Here is a 23,125-nt window from a genome sequence, read left to right as displayed (position 1 = left end):
AGGGTCCATAAAACCATTGCTTGTCATTGGAATTGATGAATCAGTTTATGATACTAATATGTATTTTTCAGAGTTCTTTAGTCCACTTCATCCTCACTGGGCACACACTGGTTGAATCAATGTTGTTTCAGTGAAATTACGTTGAACCAACATGGTATAGACGTTGAATTGACATCTATGCCCAGTGAGTCATGTTCTCATTTGCTGTTATGGATCATAAATGTGGACATGATGTTACATCAAATGTGAACCGCCTCACTGAAGAAAATGTGATTCTTAACACATAAATATAAGCAAGAAACGGATTACCTGGGTGCACGGGTCCATAGTATGATGACTAAGAAAGTTACAAACGCACAAATATCATATGATGCTAACCTCTCACCATTACAATAACAGGGGAGGTTAGCATTTTTGGGGGAGGGGTATGATATTTGCAACATTCTCAATCATTATTCAGGATTATCCGTTATCATGATAGCATCCACATTAATGTAGAAGTGTTTAGAAACATATTATGTTCTTATTTATGATAAAAATACTCTGAAACACAACCAAAACAACTACAGCAAATGCATCCAACCAATTTGAGGTCACAAGCGTGATGCAGTCATTGCGTACCATGAAAATGGGACCACATACTTAACTTTTAACTAATTTAATGCAAATAAGTGAACATGTCCCCTAAAATGGGGGGGACGAGGTACAAAAAGTGTTGTAATTTCTAAACAGTTCACCCGATATGGATGAAAATACCCTCAAATTAAAGCTGACAGTCTGCACTTTAACGTTCTAGTCATTGTATCACTTTAAATCCAAAGTGCTGGAGTACATAGCCAAAACAAAAACGTGTCACTGTCCCAATAATTTTATAGCTCACTGCATGTGGTCTTTACATGTGATAGACAGGTACTCCTATCAGCATACCCCAATAAGCCAATATGACATTTTACAACCCCATAAGCATTGTCAATGTTACATTTGGTCCCACCAATTATTTTTAAGGCACCTCCAAGAGTCAATGTGCAATTCAAATCACAAAACTTGATCAAATCCATAATGTAAAATGTTGAACGATTTGCAGTACAATCTCCTGCCAGCAGAGGGCAGTGTTGCAGTTTCAGTCTTGTACTCAGCAGAGATGCAGGCTCTATTAATCCAAACGTCAGTACCAACCTTTCATCTTTATCTGATTGACTAACACCTTGTAAATCAAATCAAATTGTATCTGAAATGAGGAAATACAGATTAAGTGATTTTGTTGAGAAGAAAATATTTATTTAAAATCTTGTCTGATACATTCATGTATGGACATATACATTGTTTATACAGTATTCAATTTGAGACAGTTTTCTGGTTTGATGCAATACAGTTTTAAAGATTTTTTTCTATAAAATTTCATTCTTCTATAAAATTTCATTCTTCACACGATTTCTCCACTGACATTTTCAATCTTCACAGACTTTCCAGTTGGCTTACATCTTTCATAAAGAGTTATTGATGATCATCACGCTATTTATGGTTCTTCATATCAAACTTCTTAGAAACCTGAATGGACATTTTATACAGTACAGTAGTTAAACAGTGTTTACATTCTGATGAAAAGGCACTTACGGTTGGAAGATGAAAAGCTTTGTTTGAAAATACAAGAAAAAGAAATTGGATAACAATGATAAATCAATCATCTGGAATAGAAATAGGTAGGTGGGAAATGTTAAAATTGAATTAAATATCACCAGCAACTTATTTACTGCATCATCATAAATGGCACGTCTTTAAATATCCAAAAATGCTTTTGGGAGGTAAAACTATCAGTAACTTCCTGTATAATGATCTCACAAAATAAGAAGAGTGGGAGACATGGGATACATGTTAGTCTCTAAAGATGAAATATATCTCATATCTATACCTTTTCTTTAAATATAATGATTTACAGATACATAGACAAACATAGGAATGTTTTCACTGCTTAAACCCAACCACTAGCTCCTCTGACATCACATGGGTTTTCCTTCAATGAAGATAGGCACACAACTCCAATCCTCTAGGACTGCTTGGTCTCACTTGATTTCAGTCATTAATGGATTCCTTACTCACTGAATCATCTACTGGGATAATTAAATGAAACACATAACAACATCAAACTAGAACATTCCTTGAGGACTAGAGTTGTTGCTCTTCTAAGAGCTCTGGTCTTTGAGTTACTGGTCCTTCTGTATAGAGCTGTAGTACTCAGTCAGGACCTTCCAGGCCTTGGGGGCCATGAAGCCGTCTGGGGGGTTCTCCCCACACCGCGCCAGCTTTCTCATCCTGGTGCCAGAGATGAACTCAAACTCAGCGTGTCTGGGAAAGGCAGAGGAGGGGAAGCGAGATAGATGAGAGATAAAGAGAGAGACAGAAGGAAAATGATCAGCAGTGTCCGCTTTTGAAGATTCTTTGACAAACATTTCCTACCACGGGCACTGTATAAAATCTTCTGTAAATATGCATTACAAAAGCCATAATCAATCTTTAACATTCCACTCACCGGTCCTTGTCGTAGAAATCCATGGCCCTCTTGGTCTTGTTGTAGGCAGCCACTCTGAAAGGGATGATCTCTACAGAGGTGAGGCCGGGGGCCATGGTGAGGACCTTTCCCCCATGGGTGGGCTCATAAATGTCCTGCTTGGTCTCGGGATGGGGCATGCCCGCTGGGTCACGACCCACAATGTAGAAGTTAGCTCCGGCGATCATCCGCGCTCTGCAGTGCCACTGGACCTGAAGGAAAAACAAATGTATGCTCACACACATTATGGTCTTAAATATGTTAACCTTAGTGCTGGACTAACACAATAGGGTATTCACAGCCCTACAGTGACATCATCTGCCTCGCCAAATGGGGGTTTACTTACTGTAACTGACTAAATTCTGCATCATATCTCCTGCTAAACACACAAAAACTATGAATGTGTTGATGGCTGTGTTGTTGACCCTTACCTCAGTGGGTCCAGCGTACATCATAGGGGATGGGAAAATAGCCACTATGGTGCTGGTGGGGTCCAGTACCCCCTCCTCCAGTACTGCAGCGTGCTGTTTCATGCGCCAGTCCAGGGGAACATCGTCGTCTTTGGTCCAGCCCCCCAGCGGGTGCAGCAAGAGGACGGGTCGCTTGTAGCCCCGCTCCAGAAGGTGGCGCTTGGTGTCCTGCATCAACAGGGCGTGGCCATTGTGGACCGGATTCCGCAGTTGGAAGGCGAAGATGGCATCTGGTGGTCATAGAGAATAGGAGAGAGATATTGAATTAACTTCAGTGAGAACTTTCTTACAAGTGGTTGGTAGGGGGTTGGTAACAAGAGGACATATCAACATTTTTTATTTATTTTATTTTACCTTTATTTAACCAGGTAGGCAAGTTGAGAACAAGTTCTCATTTACAAATGCGACCTGGCCAAGATAAAGCAAGATAAAACATAATTTGCATTCAGTTCATCATTTGCATCCTGTGGTCTCATTGTGTAACTGTACAAGTGAACATAACGTCATGTTGGAGCCCATACATTTTCCTTTTGTATCTACTTTGCATGCCTTTTGGTATCCACATAACTTGTGGATAAAGTAATGAACACTGGTCAAAAACAGTCAACACCATTGTCAGTGCAGATATCATAGGGGGTGAAAATGTACGCACAACAGTTGACTCATGACGCAACAGTCCTCAATGTCTCACACAGAGGAATATGTCTCCATCTAGTGCAAACAAGAAATTCTACCATGCACATATATTGTTTTTTCTTCAGAAGCACTTGACAAAGGTCATTTTTACCATGCTACATTTTGCACCTGGTCCTTTGTCAAATGCTTCTGAAAAAAATATGTTTCTGTAGCTAGACATAAACCTTAATTTATTTGACTTAATATTTAACCCTTTACAATCGTGGGAATTGGACTAAATGGATAGGGCTAAATTCAATATTTTTTTTACAGAAGAAATATGAAAAGCATATGCATAACCAGAGTAGCAATTGAAAAATAACAGTTTGGAGATTATGGGACATTATTAGACCAAAGGTGAGGACACAACTGTTCACCTGACACAAGACTGAATCCAAACATTACACTGTTCATTTTACATTTACTGTACGTTGCATAGCATTTGTTGATAATGAAAACTAAAAATACTCTGGATATATTCATGAACATGATAAGAATATTGTGGGGTAGGTGCAACATAAGACAAAACAATTAAATGGGTTTGAGTGAGAGGACTAACTTGTGTCTTCAAGTGGACACACACCTCTCCAAAGTGTGCACAGTTCCCAATTCATTTCAATGCACTTTTATAACTCAAAGAACAGACTTTAACGTTTTTTTTTTGAGCTCGCCTAGCACTGCCATTGAGGGACTAGAGCAAGCACACTTATAGTTGTTTTATTTTGTTGTTTAAGCAATCGAAAAACAGTACATTATAAATTGCAATCTGGGACAAGTGGGCATCATTTGAAAGCCTGTTCTATTGCCAGCATGACTAGTTAAGTTACAAAATACGATATTACAGTGTTAGGCTTTCTCAATGCAATTCAGGGAAACAGATCATAATTTTAGTGCACATAGAAAGGAGGAATTTTCTTCACAATAAACAACAACCATGGGTGTGACACCATGTCATCTTGTAACTGTACATCAAACACAGTGATCATAAACGTTGACACTGTATATGACATGAGTTTTATGATATGGAAATTTGAAGGGCATGGGTGTTTGGCTTGCTTGTATGACATCAAAGCGGTATTTATTTTGATCCTCAACGTCTCATCTTTGAAAATACATAGAGTCTTCTTATTTACAGCTTTTTCCGAAAGTGTTCAAAAGTTGCCCAATTAGCGGGAAGGATAGGGTCAACTACTTGTTGCATGAAGTGCTCAAGTTCAGAACAGCTGTCAGTCAAAGCCCATACAGCGCAGTGAAGCGCAGAGCCTGAGCTCTGACGTCATGTATAGCATGTTACTGTACAGCCACTGGGTTCCAATTGAGACGCTTATCAATGCCAAATCTGCCATTTTCAACCTGTATACATACGGGTACGAGTGTGAAGGCCAACTCAAATGTATATTTAGTTTAATATGCCATGTACTGTATGTTTGTACTGCCTTTAGAGAAACTCTTTTAACCTGCTTTCATTTCTTTAAACTTCTGCTTGAGCTCCCGTGGAGTAAAGCGGTACTGGTCCAGCCCATCGTTCCATCTGATTCGGTCCAGCACCTCCAGGTCGCCACCCACCAGCCAATCACCTCCCTCCATCACCATCTGTAAAAAGTTGTGGATGTTGTAAAGATATGAATGACATAATATCAAGATATTTCACGTGATGGATATGTTCAAGTGCAACTTCATTCAACTCCATTATAGCTAGGAATTGGATGCACGAGTGTGCACAGTGTTGTTTTAACACAACAAAGGACATCTATGTTTGCTAAACAACTATGAATGAACGAGTGTGGTTAGTGATAACCTTAATGTAGGGGTGCTGGGGGCAGGTGGTACCCCACTGACGGGCACAGCGCTCCTCTTTGCGGTGTTCGTAGAACTCTGGCTGTCTTAGAATGGCCACAAGGGTTCCCTGGAACTCCAGAGCTACCGCCGCACAGCCGTCCAGCCTCTGCTTGGTTTCCGTGGTAACAGGCAGGACGATGGGAATAGACTGGTTGATGGTTCCATCTGAACCAGGGAACGATAAATGTTTGTGATGATAGGGCCTGGAGTTTGTGCTAAACATGTGAACCTACCAAGGGAAACTTCGGGCCCAGGTTATTCGCTATAGTCACATGGTCAGGATAACAGTTAGAAACAACCTTATATAATATCCATCCACTGTCACTCGCTCCATTATGAAGAGGGGAGAATAAGAATTGGCTGAGTAATGTTACGATGTATTATAAGGGTGTGTGTGTGTGGTTCTTACCGTCGAGGAGGTTGCCGAAATGTTGCACCTGGAGGAACTCCCTCTCCCTCATGAAGCCCTTCAGTGGGGTGGCCCAGCCTTCAGCCAGCACCTGCACCCACTGGAGGTCCAACTAAACAGGACAGACCGGGGGTAATATACATCAAACTGGTAGGGTTTTAACTTACTGACTGTTAACAATATCCCTTAACAGCTGATATGTTAGAGATATTGGATGCTATCAGTGGTAGCAGAGTCCACACAAAACCATGCTGAATGAAAAACAGCTCATGAGGAAACAGAGATAGTAAAGTAAGACTTTTCATCACACCAATTTCATGTGATATATTGTACCTCCATGCTTCATGGTGGTATGATAAAGTTTTAGTTTCCAAGTGCACATATTATTACAGTTTTACTACAATACAGTAAGTAGTGTTGTACTAACAACTCCACTTATCAGGATACTAGGGTTTACCTATCACAGTAATTCAACCATAAGTCATAGCAAATACAATGCAAATACTGTAGCTGCATATTTCCTATGTTTGATTTTAATTGATTTTCAAACCTTGGCAATCAGCCCAATCGATTAGAACGTATAGTACAATCCAAAAGAGAGAGATCTAGAGGCAATTGTGAGCACAGCCTGCCATCCAGTCAAATATTTACATATGGTCATTTGGGTCGTCATAAAAAATATATGGATTAGTAGTGGAGAGGTGTGTTGTTACCTTGGTGATGCTGATTGTGGGAAGTGTGATAGCGTCGACCTGAACTAGCTTCAGCTTGTTCTCAGGAACAAAAAGTTCATTCACCTCCTCTGTGATTCCACTTGGAACAATACTCTGAACAATTACAGAGAGAGGACAATGTCATGTAAAGATAACATGACAGCTGGTTTGTATGCATAAGCAGTTATCACTTTAGTAGTTTTTTTCAAGCCCTTATGATACGTTTTGTTTGGTTTTGTCTTTATTGGTTTGTTCTAAGCTAGGTTTGGTGTCAATTCCATTACATACTGTGACGGCATTCTTCCTCCTCTTCTAAGGAGGAGTAGCGAAAAAGATCGGAGGACCAATGGGCAGCGTCGTAAGTGTCCATAACGTTTATTTTAAGACATAAACTGAACACTATGAAATACAAAACAATAGACGTGAACATGTCAGGATTTGGCCAGGGTTGTTCCGGGTTTTGGTCACTAGATGCCCCCATTGTGCTTTTTGACCTTATGTTTGTTCCCTTGTTCCCCATTATTATTTGCACCTGTGCCTCGTTTTTCCCCTGATTGTATTTAAACCCTTAGTTTCCCTCAGTTCTGTGCTCTGTGTTTGTATGTTAGCACCCAGCCCTAGTGTTCTGTGTATTCTTGTCGATTCCGGTGGATGCTCTTGTGGAATTCTGCTTTTGTTTTCGAGTATCTCTTGAGGCTTTTTTTGTGCTATTCCTACCACCTTTTGGATTTGCCATTTTTTGTATTGAAGGTCTTCTCCTTTTTACTTTATTAAATACACCGTCTTAAGTACTGCTGTGTCTGCCTCATCTTCTGGGTTCTTCTGACTATTCGTGGCTCAGTTGGTTAAGTGACTGTTTCTCACTCCGGAGACCCAGGTTCGTAACCGGGTCCTGACAGAAACACAGAGCCAAAAATGAACCCAGAGGCAGCCAGTTCCCAGGACCTTTTTGCCATGCTGTCCCACCACCAGGAGACTGTCCAACACCACGAAGCCGCCCTGGTTCAGCAAGAGGCCTTAATGGCTAGACATTCTCATCTTCTGTCGGAGATGCTGACTTCCATTAAGCAAATATCTGATCGTCTTACCCCGGCAACAGTTCCCGTCCCAGTACCTCAGATTCACGTACCCATGGCAGTTAACCCCCTGGCTGAACCTCGTCTTCCACCTCCCCAACGGTTCTCAGGTGATCCAAGTGCTTGTAAAGGGTTTCTCACCCAATGTTCTCTCTCCTTTGAGCTACAACCCTCGTCGTTTCCCACCGACCGGTCTAAGATCGCTTATATCATCACCCTGCTGTCGGAAAAAGCCCTGGCCTGGGCTACTGCTGTGTGGGATGCCCATAGTTCCTGCTGTGCCAGCTACTCTGCCTTTGCTGAGGAATTCAAACGAGTGTTTCAAGGCCCAAGCAGTGGTTCTGACTCAGCCAAACAGCTCCTGACTCTCCACCAAGGTTGGCGCAGCGTGACGGACTATGCCATCCAGTTCCGCACGGTGGCAGCAGCAAGTGGCTGGAACAACGAGGCGCTCACGGTGTGCTTTCTGAAAGGCCTTTCCGACACTATCCAAGATGAACTGGCCACTCGGGAACCACCGGACAATCTCGAGTCCCTGATCAAGTTGGCCTCACGCATTGACCAGCGTCTGAGAGAGAGAAACTCAACCGTAGACCTCTAGCCCCTATCAGTCCCAGCTCCGAGTCCCCACCTTTATCCTCGCTGGCTCCATCGGAACCCATGCAGATTGGACGCATCTCCCAGGCTGAGAGAGACCGCCGGATGAGGGAGCAACGCTGTCTATATTGCGGCAAACCGGGCCATTTCCGTTCCACGTGTCCCGGGCTCCAGGGAAACGCTCTGTCCCGGGGGGAACTGTAACGGGAAACATAACCTCCTCCCATCCGTCCAACTCCCGTCTGCTCATTCCAGTCACCCTCTCCTGGGACAACCACAAGCTTCACCTTCAAGCCTTGGTAGACTCTGGAGCCGCAGGTAACTTCATGGATGGTGTCTGGGCGAAGGAGAATGGCGTTCCCTCTGAACCTCTAAGTGAACCCATGAGGGTCACTACATTGGATGGAAGCCCTTTGGGATCTGGACTTGTCACTCATGTCACTACCTCCTTGCGACTTTCAGTTTCACAACACCAGGAATTGATGAACTTTCATTTGATCTCCTGTTCCGAGTTCCCTCTCGTCCTTGGATACCCCTGGCTTCACAGCCATAACCCTCACATCGACTGGTCTGTGGGCACTATCAAGCAGTGGGGTCCTACGTGCCAAGCTACTTGTATTTTCCAGAATTCCCCGAGTTCTACTCCCGAGTCTTTAGAATCCATCGACCTGACCCGAGTTCCCGAGTGTTACCATGACCTCAAACTGGTGTTTAGCAAACAGAGGGCCACCATGCTACCACCCCATAGACCTTACGATTGCCCCATCGACCTGTTTCCGGGCACTTGCCCCCCAGGGGTCGGATCTTTTCCCTATCTCCACCCGAACGAGCTGCTATGGATACCTACATCAAGGACGCTCTGGAAGCAGGCCTCATGCGTCCATCCACCTCCCCGGCGGGAGCAGGGTTTTTCTTTGTGGCCAAGAAAGACGGTGGATTACGTCCTTGCATCGACTACCGGGGACTCAATGCCATAACCGTCCGTAACCGTTACCCGCTACCCCTTATGGCCACAGCCTTCGAGCTGCTCCAGGAAGCAGTTGTTTTCACTAAGCTTGACCTGCGGAACGCATACCATCTTGTGCGGATCAGACCTGGTGACGAGTGGAAGACCGCTTTCAACACGCCTACTGGTCACTATGAATACTTGGTGATGCCCTTTGGCCTGACCAACGCCCCAGCGGTGTTCCAAGCGCTCATAAACGATGTGCTTAGGGATATGCTTAACATATTTGTGTTCGTTTACTTGGATGACATCCTCATCTTTTCGAGCTCCCTTCAAGAACACACTAAGCATGTCAGACAAGTACTCAAACGCCTCCTGGACAGCCATCTGTACGTTAAGCCGGAAAAATGTGACTTCCATTCATCCCGAGTACAATTCCTGGGATTTGTAGTGGAACCCGGTCGAGTCCAAATGGACCCCAGGAAGGTAGGGGCGGTAGCGGATTGGCCCACCCCCAAATCCGTTAAGGAAGTTCAGCGTTTCCTGGGCGTCACAAACTTTTACCACAAGTTCATCAAGAACTTCAGCTTGGTGGCAGCCCCTCTCTCAGCTTTAACCAAGGGTGGCAATGCAAGGTTTTTGTGGGGAAGAGAAGCTGAGACGGCCTTCCAAGGACTCAAGCAGCGCGTTCTCTCTGCTCCCATCCTGATACTACCGACTACGGATGAACCATTTGTGGTGGAGGTAGACGCATCAGAGGTTGGTGTTGGAGCTGTCCTGTCTCAGAGGGGTGAAGACAAGAAGCTTCATCCGTGCGCTTTCTTCTCACACCGGCTTACCCCGACTGAGAGGAACTACGATGTGGGGGATCGTGAACTCCTAGCGGTTAAGATGGCATTGAAGGAATGGAGACACTGGCTCGAGGGGGCTTCTCACCCGTTTCAAGTGCTTATGGACCACAAAAATCTGGAGTATATCCAGCAGGCGAAGCGGTTGAACTCTAGACAAGCTAGATGGTCTCTCTTCTTCAGTCGATTCCAGTTTATCCTCACCTATCGGCCCGGGTCGAAGAATCTCAAACCGGATGCCCTGTCCCGAGTCTACGCTCCTGCCATTCGAGATGACACGGACATGCCTGTCCTTCCTGCTGCTAAGATTGTGGCGCCGATCTCGTGGCAAGTTGAGGATACCGTGAGACGTGCTCAAGCTAGCGAACCGGACCCGAAAGGAGGTCCTGCCAATCGGTTGTTTGTCCCCAAGGCAGTGAGGACTCAGGTCCTTCTGTGGGGGCACTCCTCTCGCCTCACCTGTCATCCGGGCGTAGGTCACACCTTGGAGTTCATCCAGCGTAAGTTCTGGTGGCCTACCATAAGAGAAGACGTTGCCACTTTCGTCAATGCCTGTCCCGTGTGCTGCCAGGGCAAATCTTCTCACCTCCGCCCTCAAGGACTCCTTCACCCTTTACCTGTTCCCCACAGACCCTGGTCCCATATCTCATTGGACTTCATTGGACTATTACTGGACTTCCTCCATCCCATGGCAATACTACTATCCTAGTCATAATCGACAGGTTTTCAAAGGCGGCCAGGTTCGTCCCTCTGACTAAGTTACCTTCTGCCAAGGAAACGGCTGAGTTGGTAATTAATCATGTGTTCCGAGTCTTCGGCATTCCTCAAGATATGGTTTCTGACAGAGGTCCCCAGTTCGCCTCAAGGTTTTGGAAGGCCTTCTGCCAACTCATGGGGGCTTCTGCCAGTCTATCTTCAGGGTACCATCCGGAGTCCAACGGCCAAACAGAGAGGATGAATCAAGAGCTGGAAACCACCCTCCGATGTATGACTCGTGACAACCCGTCCACATGGTCATCCTTTATTGTTTGGGCCGAATACGCGCACAACACCTTGCGCTCCTCCTCCACTGGTATGTCCCCGCACGAGTGTCAGTTTGGCTATGCTCCTCCATTGTTCCCGGACCAGGAGGCAGAAGTCAGAGTGCCTTCAGCCTTGAAGTTCGTCAGACGCTGTCGGCTTATGTGGAGGAAGACCCGTCTTAATCTTATGCGTTCCTCACAGGGGTACCAACAACAAGCCAACAGACGTCGCCGTCCCGGGCCTACCCTGCGCCCCGGCCAGAGAGTCTGGCTCTCCACAAGAGACTTACCTCTACGGGTGGAGTCTCGCAAGCTGTCCCAAAAATACATCGGTCCCTTCAAGGTTGCCAGGAGAGTTAACCCAGTTTCTTATCGCCTACACTTACCCAGATCCCTTAAGATTAATCCCACATTTCACATTTCATTGTTAAAACCTGTTGTTTTTTCTCCCCTTGTCCCGGCAGACAGACCTCCCCCTCCGCCTCGTGTCATTGGAGGCCAGCCGGCTTATACCGTCCATCGGATACTGGATTCCCGCCGGGTGCAGCGGTCCTGGCAGTATCTGGTGGACTGGGAAGGCTACGGTCCCGAGGAGCGCTCCTGGGTTCCTGCCAAAGACATCCTGGACCCTGACCTCATTCGTCAGTTCAGGGCCCTCCACCCTGAGAGAGCTGGTAGGAACGTCAGGAGCCTTTCCTAGGGGGGGGGATTCTGTCAGGATTTGGCCAGGGTTGTTCCGGGTTTTGGTCACTAGATGCCCCCATTGTGCTTTTTGACCTTATGTTTTTTCCCTTGTTCCCCATTATTAATTGCACCTGTGCCTCGTTTTTCCCCTGATTGTATTTAAACCCTTAGTTTCCCTCAGTTCTGTGCTCTGTGTTTGTATGTTAGCACCCAGCCCTAGTGTTCTGTGTATTCTTGTCGATTCCGGTGGATGCTCTTGTGGAATTCTGTTTTTGTTTTCGAGTATCTCTTGAGGCTTTTTTGTGCTATTCCTACCACCTTTTGGATTTGCCATTTTTTTGTATTGAAGGTCTTCTCCTTTTTACTTTATTAAATACACCGTCTTAAGTACTGCTGTGTCTGCCTCATCTTCTGGGTTCTGCTGACTATTCGTGGCTCAGTTGGTTAAGTGACTGTTTCTCACTCCGGAGACCCAGGTTCGTAACCGGGTCCTGACAGAACATGAACGAAACCGAAACAGTACCGTGTGGCAACAAACACTCACACGGAAACAGACACCCACAAACCAAAAGTGAAACCCAGGCTACCTAAGTATGATTCTCAATCAGAGACAACTAACGACACCTGCCTCTGATTGAGAACCATACTAGGCCGAACACTAAAACCAACATAGAAAAACAAACAGACTGCCCACCCCAACTCACGCCCTGACCATACTAAAACAAATAATAAAATAACAGAACTATGGTCAGAACGTGACACATACGCTTAACTTTAAAAAAAGTTTAGCGCTGGATGAGCGGGTAAAAAAGGTGAGCTGTCTGTCATGTTCACCTGCTCTCTAAGCAGGTCCACAACCTGCCGAATGCACTCGTTAACGGTGACCTCTCCTGTTTTCAGCACCAACTCCGGAGCCTCGGGCCGCTCGTAGTCTGCATCGATCCCAGTGAAGCCTGAGAACACAGGTAGATCAGTTATTAGTACAATGTTGGGGAAGCAGGTAGCCTACTGGTTAGAGTGTTTCGGCCAGTAACCGAAAGGTTGCTCGATCGAATTCCCGAGCTGACAAGGTAAAAATTTGTCACTCTGCCCCTGAACAAGGCAGTTAGCCCACTGTTCCCCGGTAGGCCTTCATTGTAAATAAGAATTTGTTCTTAACCGACTTGCCTAGTTAAATAAAGGTTCAATTAAAACATAAAAAAAATCCATTAGAATTCCTTTTCAAAAAGGATGTTTGAGTCTTTCAGATAGAAATGGAACACATAGGGGGAATAGTTATGTTCTTTCCCTTATAATAAGGAAGTTACATTTCGATGTATGGATACAAAAATGTAAACAAAGGACCAAAAGTGTGTACCTTTGATCTCTCCAGCACGGGCTTTCTTGTAGAGGCCCTTCACATCGCGACTCTCACACACCTCTAGAGGAGCATTGATGAACACCTCAAAGAAGGGTAACCCAGCACTCTCAAGGATCTTCCTCGCATCATCACGATCCTTTAGACAAAAGAGGAGAGGGAACAGGATTGTCAGAATGCTGTCTTGTCAATCGTAACACACACTATACTTGATATACGGCATCCATTTGCACCAGAACACTCTACACAAGTCAATACTACCAATACCAACAGAATTGGGTAGACAAACACTCCCAAGAATGACCACTGACCTTGGTGTAAGGAGAGATGAAGCTGGTGATGCAGACGAGGCCAGCGTCTGCGAACAACTTGGCCACCTCAGCAATACGTCTGATGTTCTCCTCACGGTCAGTGGCTGTGAAGCCCAGGTTCTTGTTGAGGCCATGGCGGATATTGTCCCCATCCAGTGAGTAGCAGGGGATGCCGTGGGACACCAGATACTCCTCCAGGGCAAAGGCTATGGTGGTTTTCCCAGCACCAGACAAACCTGGCGGTGGACACATGGAGAATGTACAGGTGAGATTAGCCAATGCTCAATAGTATCATTATCACTAAAGTCTGTAGTAGCACTACTGTAATATTAACACGTAATAGTGACAATTCATTGAGTATTGGCTATGGTGAGCGGTTTACCTGTGAGCCAGACGGTGCAACCCCTGAAGCCTCCTCTAGTGCCCACCACCTGACCTCTCTTGCTTCGGGTCACATGGTGGGCCTGAAACACTACATTGGTGGATCTGTTCAGATCCTGAAATTAAAGCAGAAGAAGACATGATAGGAAATGAGTGACTTGTGCTGACGAGTAATGCTCTAGTCTACGTTGTTTCTCTTTCATTTGCACTGAATTATAAAATACCCATGTGAGCAAAGCTCATCGGCTTCTGATGTCGCTCTCAAGATAAAAAAAATATATATAATGACATCACCCTTTGGACACCACCCCAGTCCCATATCCCACAGGTTATGACATCAATGTGGTCTCTGGCTCAAAGATGATGCACACCCACATTCTGCTCTCAAAAGCATATTTAGTACTTCAACTTTTTAGGGTAAGAAGATGCAGAATTTTACCGTATCTCCCATCTTTCACAAACATTCTCATTTACATTTGACTAACTACAGTAGGCTACATACAAATGCTGAAAGAATGTGGAATATTCTCTGAGGCAGTTGGAGATTAAATACAGTAACACAGTAAGGAATGAGTCCTTGTGTTTAGCCATTTGCTTTGCTCAGTTCCTGTGTGATATTATCTTGTCCATATGCATCTCACTTCTTTTCTCCCATTGGTCCACATATGCTTTCTCATGCCAAACATACCATAATCCATTTCATTTAGTTCAAGTTTGATACGGACCATGCCTCCTAAACTACATCTAGTTTTTCCTGCAGGACTAGACATTCCAATGGCAGACTAGATTAATTCTAACATTTTTGTTATGGTTGCCTTGCAATAAATTACATGGTTTTGCTTTAGGCCTAGTAAGTCTGTCTTTGCTTGAATGAATTAGAATTACCTTTACTCACCAAATGAATTTGCATGGACAGAAATTTTACTTGGTGAAATGGTGCTGCCACAATAAACGGAACATACAGACAGAAGATAAACAGGATATACAGACCAGATATGTAGAAGGCTTTGCCATCCGAGTGGGCTATATCAACCCAACAGACTCCACTAAATGCTTTCTAGGGGAGTTTAAATACTCCAGGGTCTTATTCAAATATTCATTCAGAGTGTTACAGAGAGGGATATATTTTGTAGAAAAGACATGATTCTTCATTCAACCTGATAGAAAGTCAGGTATGGTTTATAAAAAACACATTTCTATGTGAACCGTTGCAAATGTGACTTGGTGAATAGGCCCCTTCAGAGTGAGTCCGACTGAGACAGTCTCTGGCTGAGTAGACACGGCAGTGGTGTTGGGATGCTGGCTGGCTCCAGGGAATGAAGGGAACAGGACCAGACAATGTGGCCAGTGTGCTGCCTGCAGCCCAGCGATGATGTGGCATCCTTCCCTCTCACTCCCTCTCTATGCCCCCCTCCCCTCTTGTGCCCCCCATCTTTCCTACCAGTGCCTACTCCCCATAAAACTTTCCCAGCCCTTCCACTACCCCACCCAGTGTAGGTTACGCACACAACCTCCTGTTATTAACCGTAGCAGGGCCCCCACGCCCCCACCACAGACAGAGAGCCTTGTATAAACAGAGGGCACTCTTTCTGCACTCTCACCCACCATCTCCTACCAAATACCACACCACACCGGCCGGCCGACAGCCTCCACACACAGAGGTATGTTTCTATCAGGGTGGTGGAGGGAACTCCAGGTACTTACAGTACCGTCTTTCAGGTGGATAGAGGCGAGGGCAACATTTTTGCAGATTTTCCATGACACTAGTACCTACATCACTAGTAACCTATACAGTGCCTTCAGAAAGTATTTATTCCCCTTGACTTATTAAATGTTTTGTTGTTACAGGCTGAATTCCAAATGGAATACATATATTAAATATCTACACACAATACCCCATAATGACAAAGTGAAAAACTGTTTTTAGATATGTTATCAAATGTATTGAAAATTAAATACAGAAATATTGAATTTCAAATTAAATCAAATGTTATTAGTCACATGCGCCGAATACAGCAGGTGTTGACCTTACTGTGAAATGCTTACGAGCCCCAAACTAACAATGCAGTGAAAAAAAATATGGATAAGAATAAGAAATAAAAGTAACAAGTAATTAAAGAGCAGAAGTAAAATAACAATAGCGAGACTATATACAGGGGGTACCGGTACATAGTCAATGTGCGGGGGCACCGGTTAGTTGAGGTAATATGTACATGTAGGTAGAGTTATTAATGTGACTATGCATAGATGATAACAACAGAGTAGCAGTGGTGTAAAAGAGGGGGGGAGCAATGCAAATAGTCTGGGTAGCCATTTGATTAGATGTTCAGAAGTCTTATGGCTTGGGGGTAGAAGCTGTTTAGTAGCCTCTTGGACCTAGACTTGACACTCCGGTACCACTTGCTGTGCGGTAGCAGAGAGAACAGTCTATGACTTCGGTGGCTGGAGTCTTTGACAATTTTTAGGGCCTTCCTCTAACACCGCCTGGTATAGAGGTCCTGGATGGCAGGAAGCTTGGCACTAACCTCTGTAGTGCCTTCCAAGGCACTTGAAGCTCTCAACCTACTCCACTGCAGCCCCGGCGATGAGAATGGGGGCGTGCTCGGTCCTCTTCTTCCTGTAGTCCACAATCATCTCCTTTGTCTTGATCACGTTGAAGGAGAGGTTGTTTTCCTGGCACCACACGGCCAGTTCTCTGACCTCCTCCCTATAGGCTGTCTCATCGTTGTCGGTGATCAGGCCTACCACTGTTGTAATCATCGGAAAACTTAATGATGGTGTTGGTGTTAATTTTTTATCCTGAAAAACTCCCCAGTCCTTAACGATTACAAGTATACCCCTAACATGATGCAGCCACCACTATGCTTGAAAACATGGAGACTGGAACTCAGTAATGTGTTGTATTGGATTTGCCACCAACATAACACTTTGTATTCCAGACAAAAAGTTAATTGCTTTGCCACATCTTTTGCAGTATTACTTTAGTGCCTTGTTGCAGACAGGAGGTATGTTTTGGAATATTTTTTATTCTGTACAGGCTTTTTTTTCCTGTGTTAGTATTGTGGAGTAACTACAATGTTGTAGATCCATCCCCAGTTTTCTCCTATCACAGCCATTAAACTCTAACTGTTTTAAAGTCACCATTGGCCTCATGGTGAAATCCCTGAGCGGTTTCCTTCCTCTCCTGCAATTGAGTTAGGAAAGACGTCTGTATCTTTGACGTGACTGGGTATATTCATACACCATTCAAAGTTAAATTAATAACTTCACCATGCTCAAAGGGATATTCAATGTCAGATTTAAAAAAAACTATCTACCAATAGGTGCCCCTCTTTGTGAGACATTGGAAAACATCCTTGGTCTTTGTGGTTGAATATGTGTTTGAAATTCACTGCTTGACTGAGGGACCATACAGATAATTGTATGTGTGGGGTACAGAGATGAGGTAGTCATTCAAAAAGTATTCTTGACACTAGAAATGCACACCGAGTGAGTCCATGTAACTTATTATGTGACTTGTTAAGAACATTTTTACTCTTGAATTTATTTAGGCTTGCCATAACAAAGGGGTTGAATATTTAGACATTTCAGCTTCACATTTTTTATTAATTTGTAAACATTTCAAAAAACATTAATCCACTTTGACATTATGGAGTATTGTATATGTAGATAAGTGACAAAAAATATATAAATGTTATCCATTTTACATTCAGGCTATAACACAAATTGTGGAAAAGGTCAAGGGGTGTGAAAACTTTCTGAAGGCACACACTGTAGTCGATTTTTCATTTAAATGCAGAGAAATGATACACAGTTGTCCATGTTTCAAAATTCCTTCTGCTTATGCCTCTGTCATGTCATTTTGGCAAACCTATCAATGGCAAACAAACGTCTTACAGTGTAATTATTACAATACTGACACATCACTGACTCATTATGCAAATTCAACTTGTGAAACACACACATTTTTTAAGGTGATACATCTTAATTAGATGCATTTCCCCATCATCATCCACCCTCTCATGCACAAAAGCACATATAGTGGGTGAAAAAACAAACAGTATCGTTCATCAAACCCCGGCAGACACCCATGACCACTTAGCCTTACTTTCAGCCCTGCCTCTCCACCCTCTTCTTCTGTCACTTCAGCAGCCCCAACCTCACTGATCCAATCACATCTCATGCTGTGCAATTCAATCTACTTTTATCACTCTGTTCTCTCCATCAATCTATCCATTGATTCATTGTTTCTGTCCCTTTGCTGTAATTCTTACTCGACTTCCACTACTTCTTCTACCTTTATTGGCCTCTTCCTCCCTCCCTCTCTGTCACTATCACAAACACACACAGCTCAATCTGTCTGTCTGTTTCTCACTCTCTTTCATTCTCTGTAGTATAATACAATCATCTTTTTCACTCTTCTTCCTTCTCATTTCCTTCCCCTCGTATTCCGTCTGCGTTTCTAACTCTCCCTCTCTCATTCCCTCTGTGTTACCATTGCCCCTTCCAGCATACGATGGATGAGTGGCTCTTGTAAGGCCAACTCCAAGAACATCCTAGTTTAAATTAAATTGTCTATATGGATACTGTGCAGTAAAACATGTGACATAGGCTATTCTAACATAACCTATATGAGGTGATAAACAAAATGTTCCCTACTGCCCTTGTCATCATACTTAATCTGTAGAACAAAATAAACAGTTGTGCTTACTATTGGAAACATTTCCTATTCCCACACCCTAACTGCATAGTTATACAGTCTCCATACAGAGCGGAGTGGAAATCTGACAAAGTAAGCCTACAGTACTAGGTGTATCAAAATATTGAGAAAACAATGACTTGAGTGACATTCTTTATGTTTTGTCTACAGGTTGGTTATGAAAAAACATGTAGGGTATTGGTCTATTTGTTGATACACATCAGTTCCTTACATGTGTTTGGTACAAATGTTTCCCCACACAGGTCAAGTTTAGACTGTGATTGTGTGAGCGGTACATGATAATATAAGATACCTGTGCAAAACCACATGCTAAGTATTGGAACCAGCACCTTATCAACTTGCTGCTTTCCACACTCTTCCAACTTATACTGTGCTAACATATTGTCCACGTATAGTACTGGGCTAACTCATTGCAAGTAAACCTGTAGAAACTATGCAGTCTAAAGTGAGCTACATTTCACTGTTACAAAGCATTTGTGGCATTAGCTGGTTTACTGCCTACGGCAATTGTTTTCTGCCACACAAACTTTGTCAGTTCCTTAGCAACACAGAAGTAGCCTGTATCAGCTACACAATATTAAATACTAACTTCCTGCTTATAAAGGCTTCATAAATGCTTAAGGCACAACTTAGATACTTCACAAATCAAATGAATCAAAGCCATTACATGAACAGTGGCTTTGTCAAATGTGGCATAAACCTGTGCCACCCTTTATTAGGCCATGGTGTAACATTTGCTTATAAATGATTAGTGATTAGTAAATTATTCGCTTTTTGCACTATTGGTTAGAGCCTGTAAGTAAGCATTTCACTGTAAGGTCTACTACACCTGTTGTTTTTGGCACAGGTGACAAATAAACCTTGATTTGAAGCATATTTTAGCGATTTCGGGGGGTAGGGGCCCCAACAGGGTTTCGAATCACAGTCTGAACCTCTTCATGAGGTTGCTATTGTAGGTGTTGGGTTAAGGTCACTTCATTACCCTCTTCCTTCGGGAGAGTGTGTCCCAATGCTTTTCTTTACCAAGTCCTGCACGTGTAAACGCCTCCCCCATGGCCTCAATCCCAATTTTGACACCAACGTAGCGAATTCAGGGGGGTAGCCCCAACCGGTACTCAAACCCTTGTCAAGCGACAGTCAAGCTAACACCTTAAACGTTATGCCAAGAGGCCCAAAACGCTTGATGATCGAGGTCACTAGGTATTGGTTTAAGGTTGTTACATTTAAGTAATAGTGCCAGAGAAGTTTGGAGGATATATTGGCACGGGTGTTCAGGGCATTATCACTTTTCAACAACAGGTTACCAACATATTCAAATAATGATTTACATATTTTTATTAAAAATGTTATTTTGATTCATTTATTCATACCTTCCACAAGATATAGTCCAGACACAAATCTAGGGTTGCTACCCAAGCAGGCTGGTCGTTCGTTCTATTGGTTCGGTTGCCAGAGACACGCGACCCAGTTGTTTAGTCTTTTTGTTCTGTATCTATGGATGCAACTCAGTCGTTCTAAATATTTCATTGCCATACTGGCTGGCAGCGTTCTTATCCCTTGCTTGCTAGCTAGCCAACTACAGCTAACTTACAGTAAAACAGTGCAGCCAGAATAACAGCAAAGTAGCTACATTTGCGTTTGTTTATTTTGTTTTCTAGAGACATTAATTTAGATACATCCATAACAACGAGCTAATGATGCGCGATTTCGACTGGCGTAGAAAATGTGCTCTCTTGTCAGGACACTTGTTCAGAGGAGCTAGCCAACCACACAGCTTACACATTCACTTCAAACCTAAGCTGGAAAGACAGCAAACTAGCTGTACTTATGTTTTACCTGTTAACTATTGATAGTACTTTATATATATCCATACAAATGATGCTGATTCATGATTTTCGAAAAGCTGCTTGCCTGTCTGTCTCATCCCAACTCCTGACATGTTCATTACTATGGGACATCTGGAGATCAAATATTAATATTGAAACAATGTTGCAAATGTTGGAGAGACAGACAGCAATGTTTATACAAATATCTGCTTTTGAAAACTAAATGTTAGTCTAAAAGAAATGTGAAATAATGTCTAGCTGCTTTTAATAGTCGAGAGCAAGTTTATAAAGTGCCTGGCTGGGCCGATGAGAGTAAATAGGCATTTTAACGTCATAGATTTAGTCGATGGTAACTTGTGGAATAGACACCGGCTGGAATGCAGTTTTAACCAATCAGCATTCAGGATTAGACCCACCTATTAAGCAATAAGGCATGAAGGGATGTGGTATATGGCCAATATACCACGGCCAAGGGCTGTTCTTAGGCATGATGCATCACGGAGGGCCTGGTTACACCCCTTAGCCGTGGTATATTGGCCAAATACCACAAACCCCTGAGGAGCCTTATTGCTAATATAAACTGGTTACCAATGTAATTAGAGCAGTAAAAATAAATGTTTCGTCATACCCGTGGTTTTCAGTCTGATTTACCACGGCTGTCAGCCAATCAGCATTTTCGAGCCCTGAATGCTGATTGGCTGACAGCGGTGGTATATCAGACTGTATACCACGGGTATGACAAAACACTTATTGGTACTGCTCTAATTACGGTCTTATTGCTTAAATACACTAGGTATTATAAAGGATTTGTGAAGGATTCAGTTATGGTTCATTCTAAGTGGGACATACAATTAACTAAATGTATTTATTTATTTATTTCACCTTTATTTAACCAGGTAGGCAAGTTGAGAACAAGTTCTCATTTACAATTGCGACCTGGCCAGGATAAAGCAAAGCAGTTCGACACATACAACGACACAGAGTTACACATGGAGTAAAACAAACATACAGTCAATAATACAGTATAAACAAGTCTATATACGATGTGAGCAAATGAGGTGAGATAAGGGAGGTAAAGGCAAAAAAAGGCCATGGTGGCAAAGTAAATACAATATAGCAAGTAAAACACTGGAATGGTAGATTTGCAATGGAAGAATGTGCAAAGTATGAGGAGTCATGACGAGTCATTAATCACCATTAGGCTACTTCTCAACAACAACAAAAATGATATACAATTTAACCTATATGCAGTGGTGTAAAGTACTTATGTACTTTAAAGTACTACTTAGTAGTTTTCTTGGGTATCTGTATTTTACTATTTATATTTTTGACAACTTTTACTTTAATACATTCCCCCCCAAAATATATGTACTTTTTACTGACACCCATACATTTTTCATGACACCCAAAAGTACTCGTTACATTTTGAATGCTTAACAGGACAGAAAATGGTCCAATTCACAAACTTATCAAGAGAACATCCCTGGTCATCCCTACTGCCTCTGATCTGGTAACTCACTAAACACATGCTTTGTTTGTAAATTATGTCAGTGTTAGCGTGCCCCTGGTTATCCGTAAATATATATATATATATATATATATATATATATATATATATATATATATATATATATATATATATATATATATATATATAAAATTGTACCGTCTGGTTCGCTTAATATAAGGAATGTACTTTTAATACTTACATACGTTTTAGCAATTACATTTACTTTTGATACTTAAGAATATTTAAAACCAAATACTTTTACTCAAGTACTACTTTACTGAGTGACTTTCTCTTTTACTTGAGCCATTTTCTATTAAGGTATCTATACTTTTACTCAAGTATGAGTTGGGCATGTTTTCCACCAATGCCTATGTCAAATCAAATCAGTCCAATTTCCTACCAGTGTGAAAACTTGAAAATAGCCTACTTCACGGTCAACAGTGACAGCGCTGATCGTATCAGACTTCTAACCGTTGTTTGATGAAGTAGATTTGGTGAACAAACATGTCTAGCACTTTATCCACATAATTGCTATTATGTAACTTATCAGTTAAAGGTTTTAATTAGAATGAGGTTATAACGTCAGTTAACGAAATACACGTATAAAGGTCACCCAAAGCGCACTATACAATAATTATTTTATAAATGCATTGAGGCTACACCATTTCTAGCCTAGGCAGATGGAGCACTCTGGGCTTCGTGGGCTACAACATTTCTATACATGCTTATGCTATTAGACAACTTTCAAAATCTATTTTATATTTGAATATGATGTTTCAAATAAGTGTATGTATATCTTACCGTCTGCTGCTTTTTAACACCCAACATCATGCACTAGGCTAAGGTTAACCCCAAAGGACCCGGAGAGTATAAGGTCCAATAACCGGTAGGAATGTGTCGCCTCACTCGAGTTACTTGACAACTTTGACGATAGTCATCTAAGAACTGTTGAAAGACCTCAAGACACGTAGCATTCCACTGGCCCAGCCTCCAATCCTCCTCCAGGGTTCAGAAATCTGCATATTCCTGTTGGCAAACCAATGTATCGAGATTACGACAGTGCGGGGCTGAGCTTTGGAACCGGCGAATTTACATAGGGTTTATTTTCAAAAGTACAAGTCAACCAGACTATTCTTATGTAGTGTTTTTATAAAGATTGAGAGCAAACCAACTAAAGAACAATGACACAACGGTAA

The 23,125-nt window shown here is 42.9% G+C and overlaps 1 protein-coding gene across 1 annotated transcript; it reads right to left on the bottom strand.

The window, feature by feature from the left end:
• Positions 1–1,262: 1,262 nt before the first annotated feature.
• Positions 1,263–22,928, bottom strand: LOC135511028 (bifunctional 3'-phosphoadenosine 5'-phosphosulfate synthase 2-like). The gene is made up of 12 exons (XM_064932487.1): positions 22,731–22,928; positions 13,875–13,989; positions 13,493–13,728; positions 13,182–13,320; positions 12,659–12,777; positions 6,652–6,765; positions 5,939–6,050; positions 5,489–5,694; positions 5,148–5,283; positions 2,977–3,245; positions 2,528–2,757; positions 1,263–2,343 (listed from the first exon to the last, which is right to left on the bottom strand). Exons 1-12 carry the CDS (start codon positions 22,758–22,760, stop codon positions 2,202–2,204), a joined length of 1,848 nt encoding a protein of 615 aa, XP_064788559.1. The 5' UTR covers positions 22,761–22,928; the 3' UTR covers positions 1,263–2,201.
• Positions 22,929–23,125: the final 197 nt, after the last annotated feature.

Source organism: Oncorhynchus masou, chromosome 23 (genome assembly GCF_036934945.1).
Source record: "Oncorhynchus masou masou isolate Uvic2021 chromosome 23, UVic_Omas_1.1, whole genome shotgun sequence".
Classification (NCBI taxonomy): Eukaryota; Metazoa; Chordata; class Actinopteri; order Salmoniformes; family Salmonidae; genus Oncorhynchus; species Oncorhynchus masou.
This window is presented reverse-complemented; position numbering and strand designations above follow the sequence as displayed.

Coding starts and splice junctions, on each gene's coding strand:
- LOC135511028 (XM_064932487.1), bottom strand. CDS start 22,760: ATGATGTTGGGTGTTAAAAAGCAGCAGACG. Junction 12,778..13,181: donor CCGTGCTGGAGAGATCAAAG/GTACACACTTTT, acceptor CTGTGTTCTCAG/GCTTCACTGGGATCGATGCA. Junction 2,344..2,527: donor GATTTCTACGACAAGGACCG/GTGAGTGGAATG, acceptor TGCCTTTCCCAG/ACACGCTGAGTTTGAGTTCA.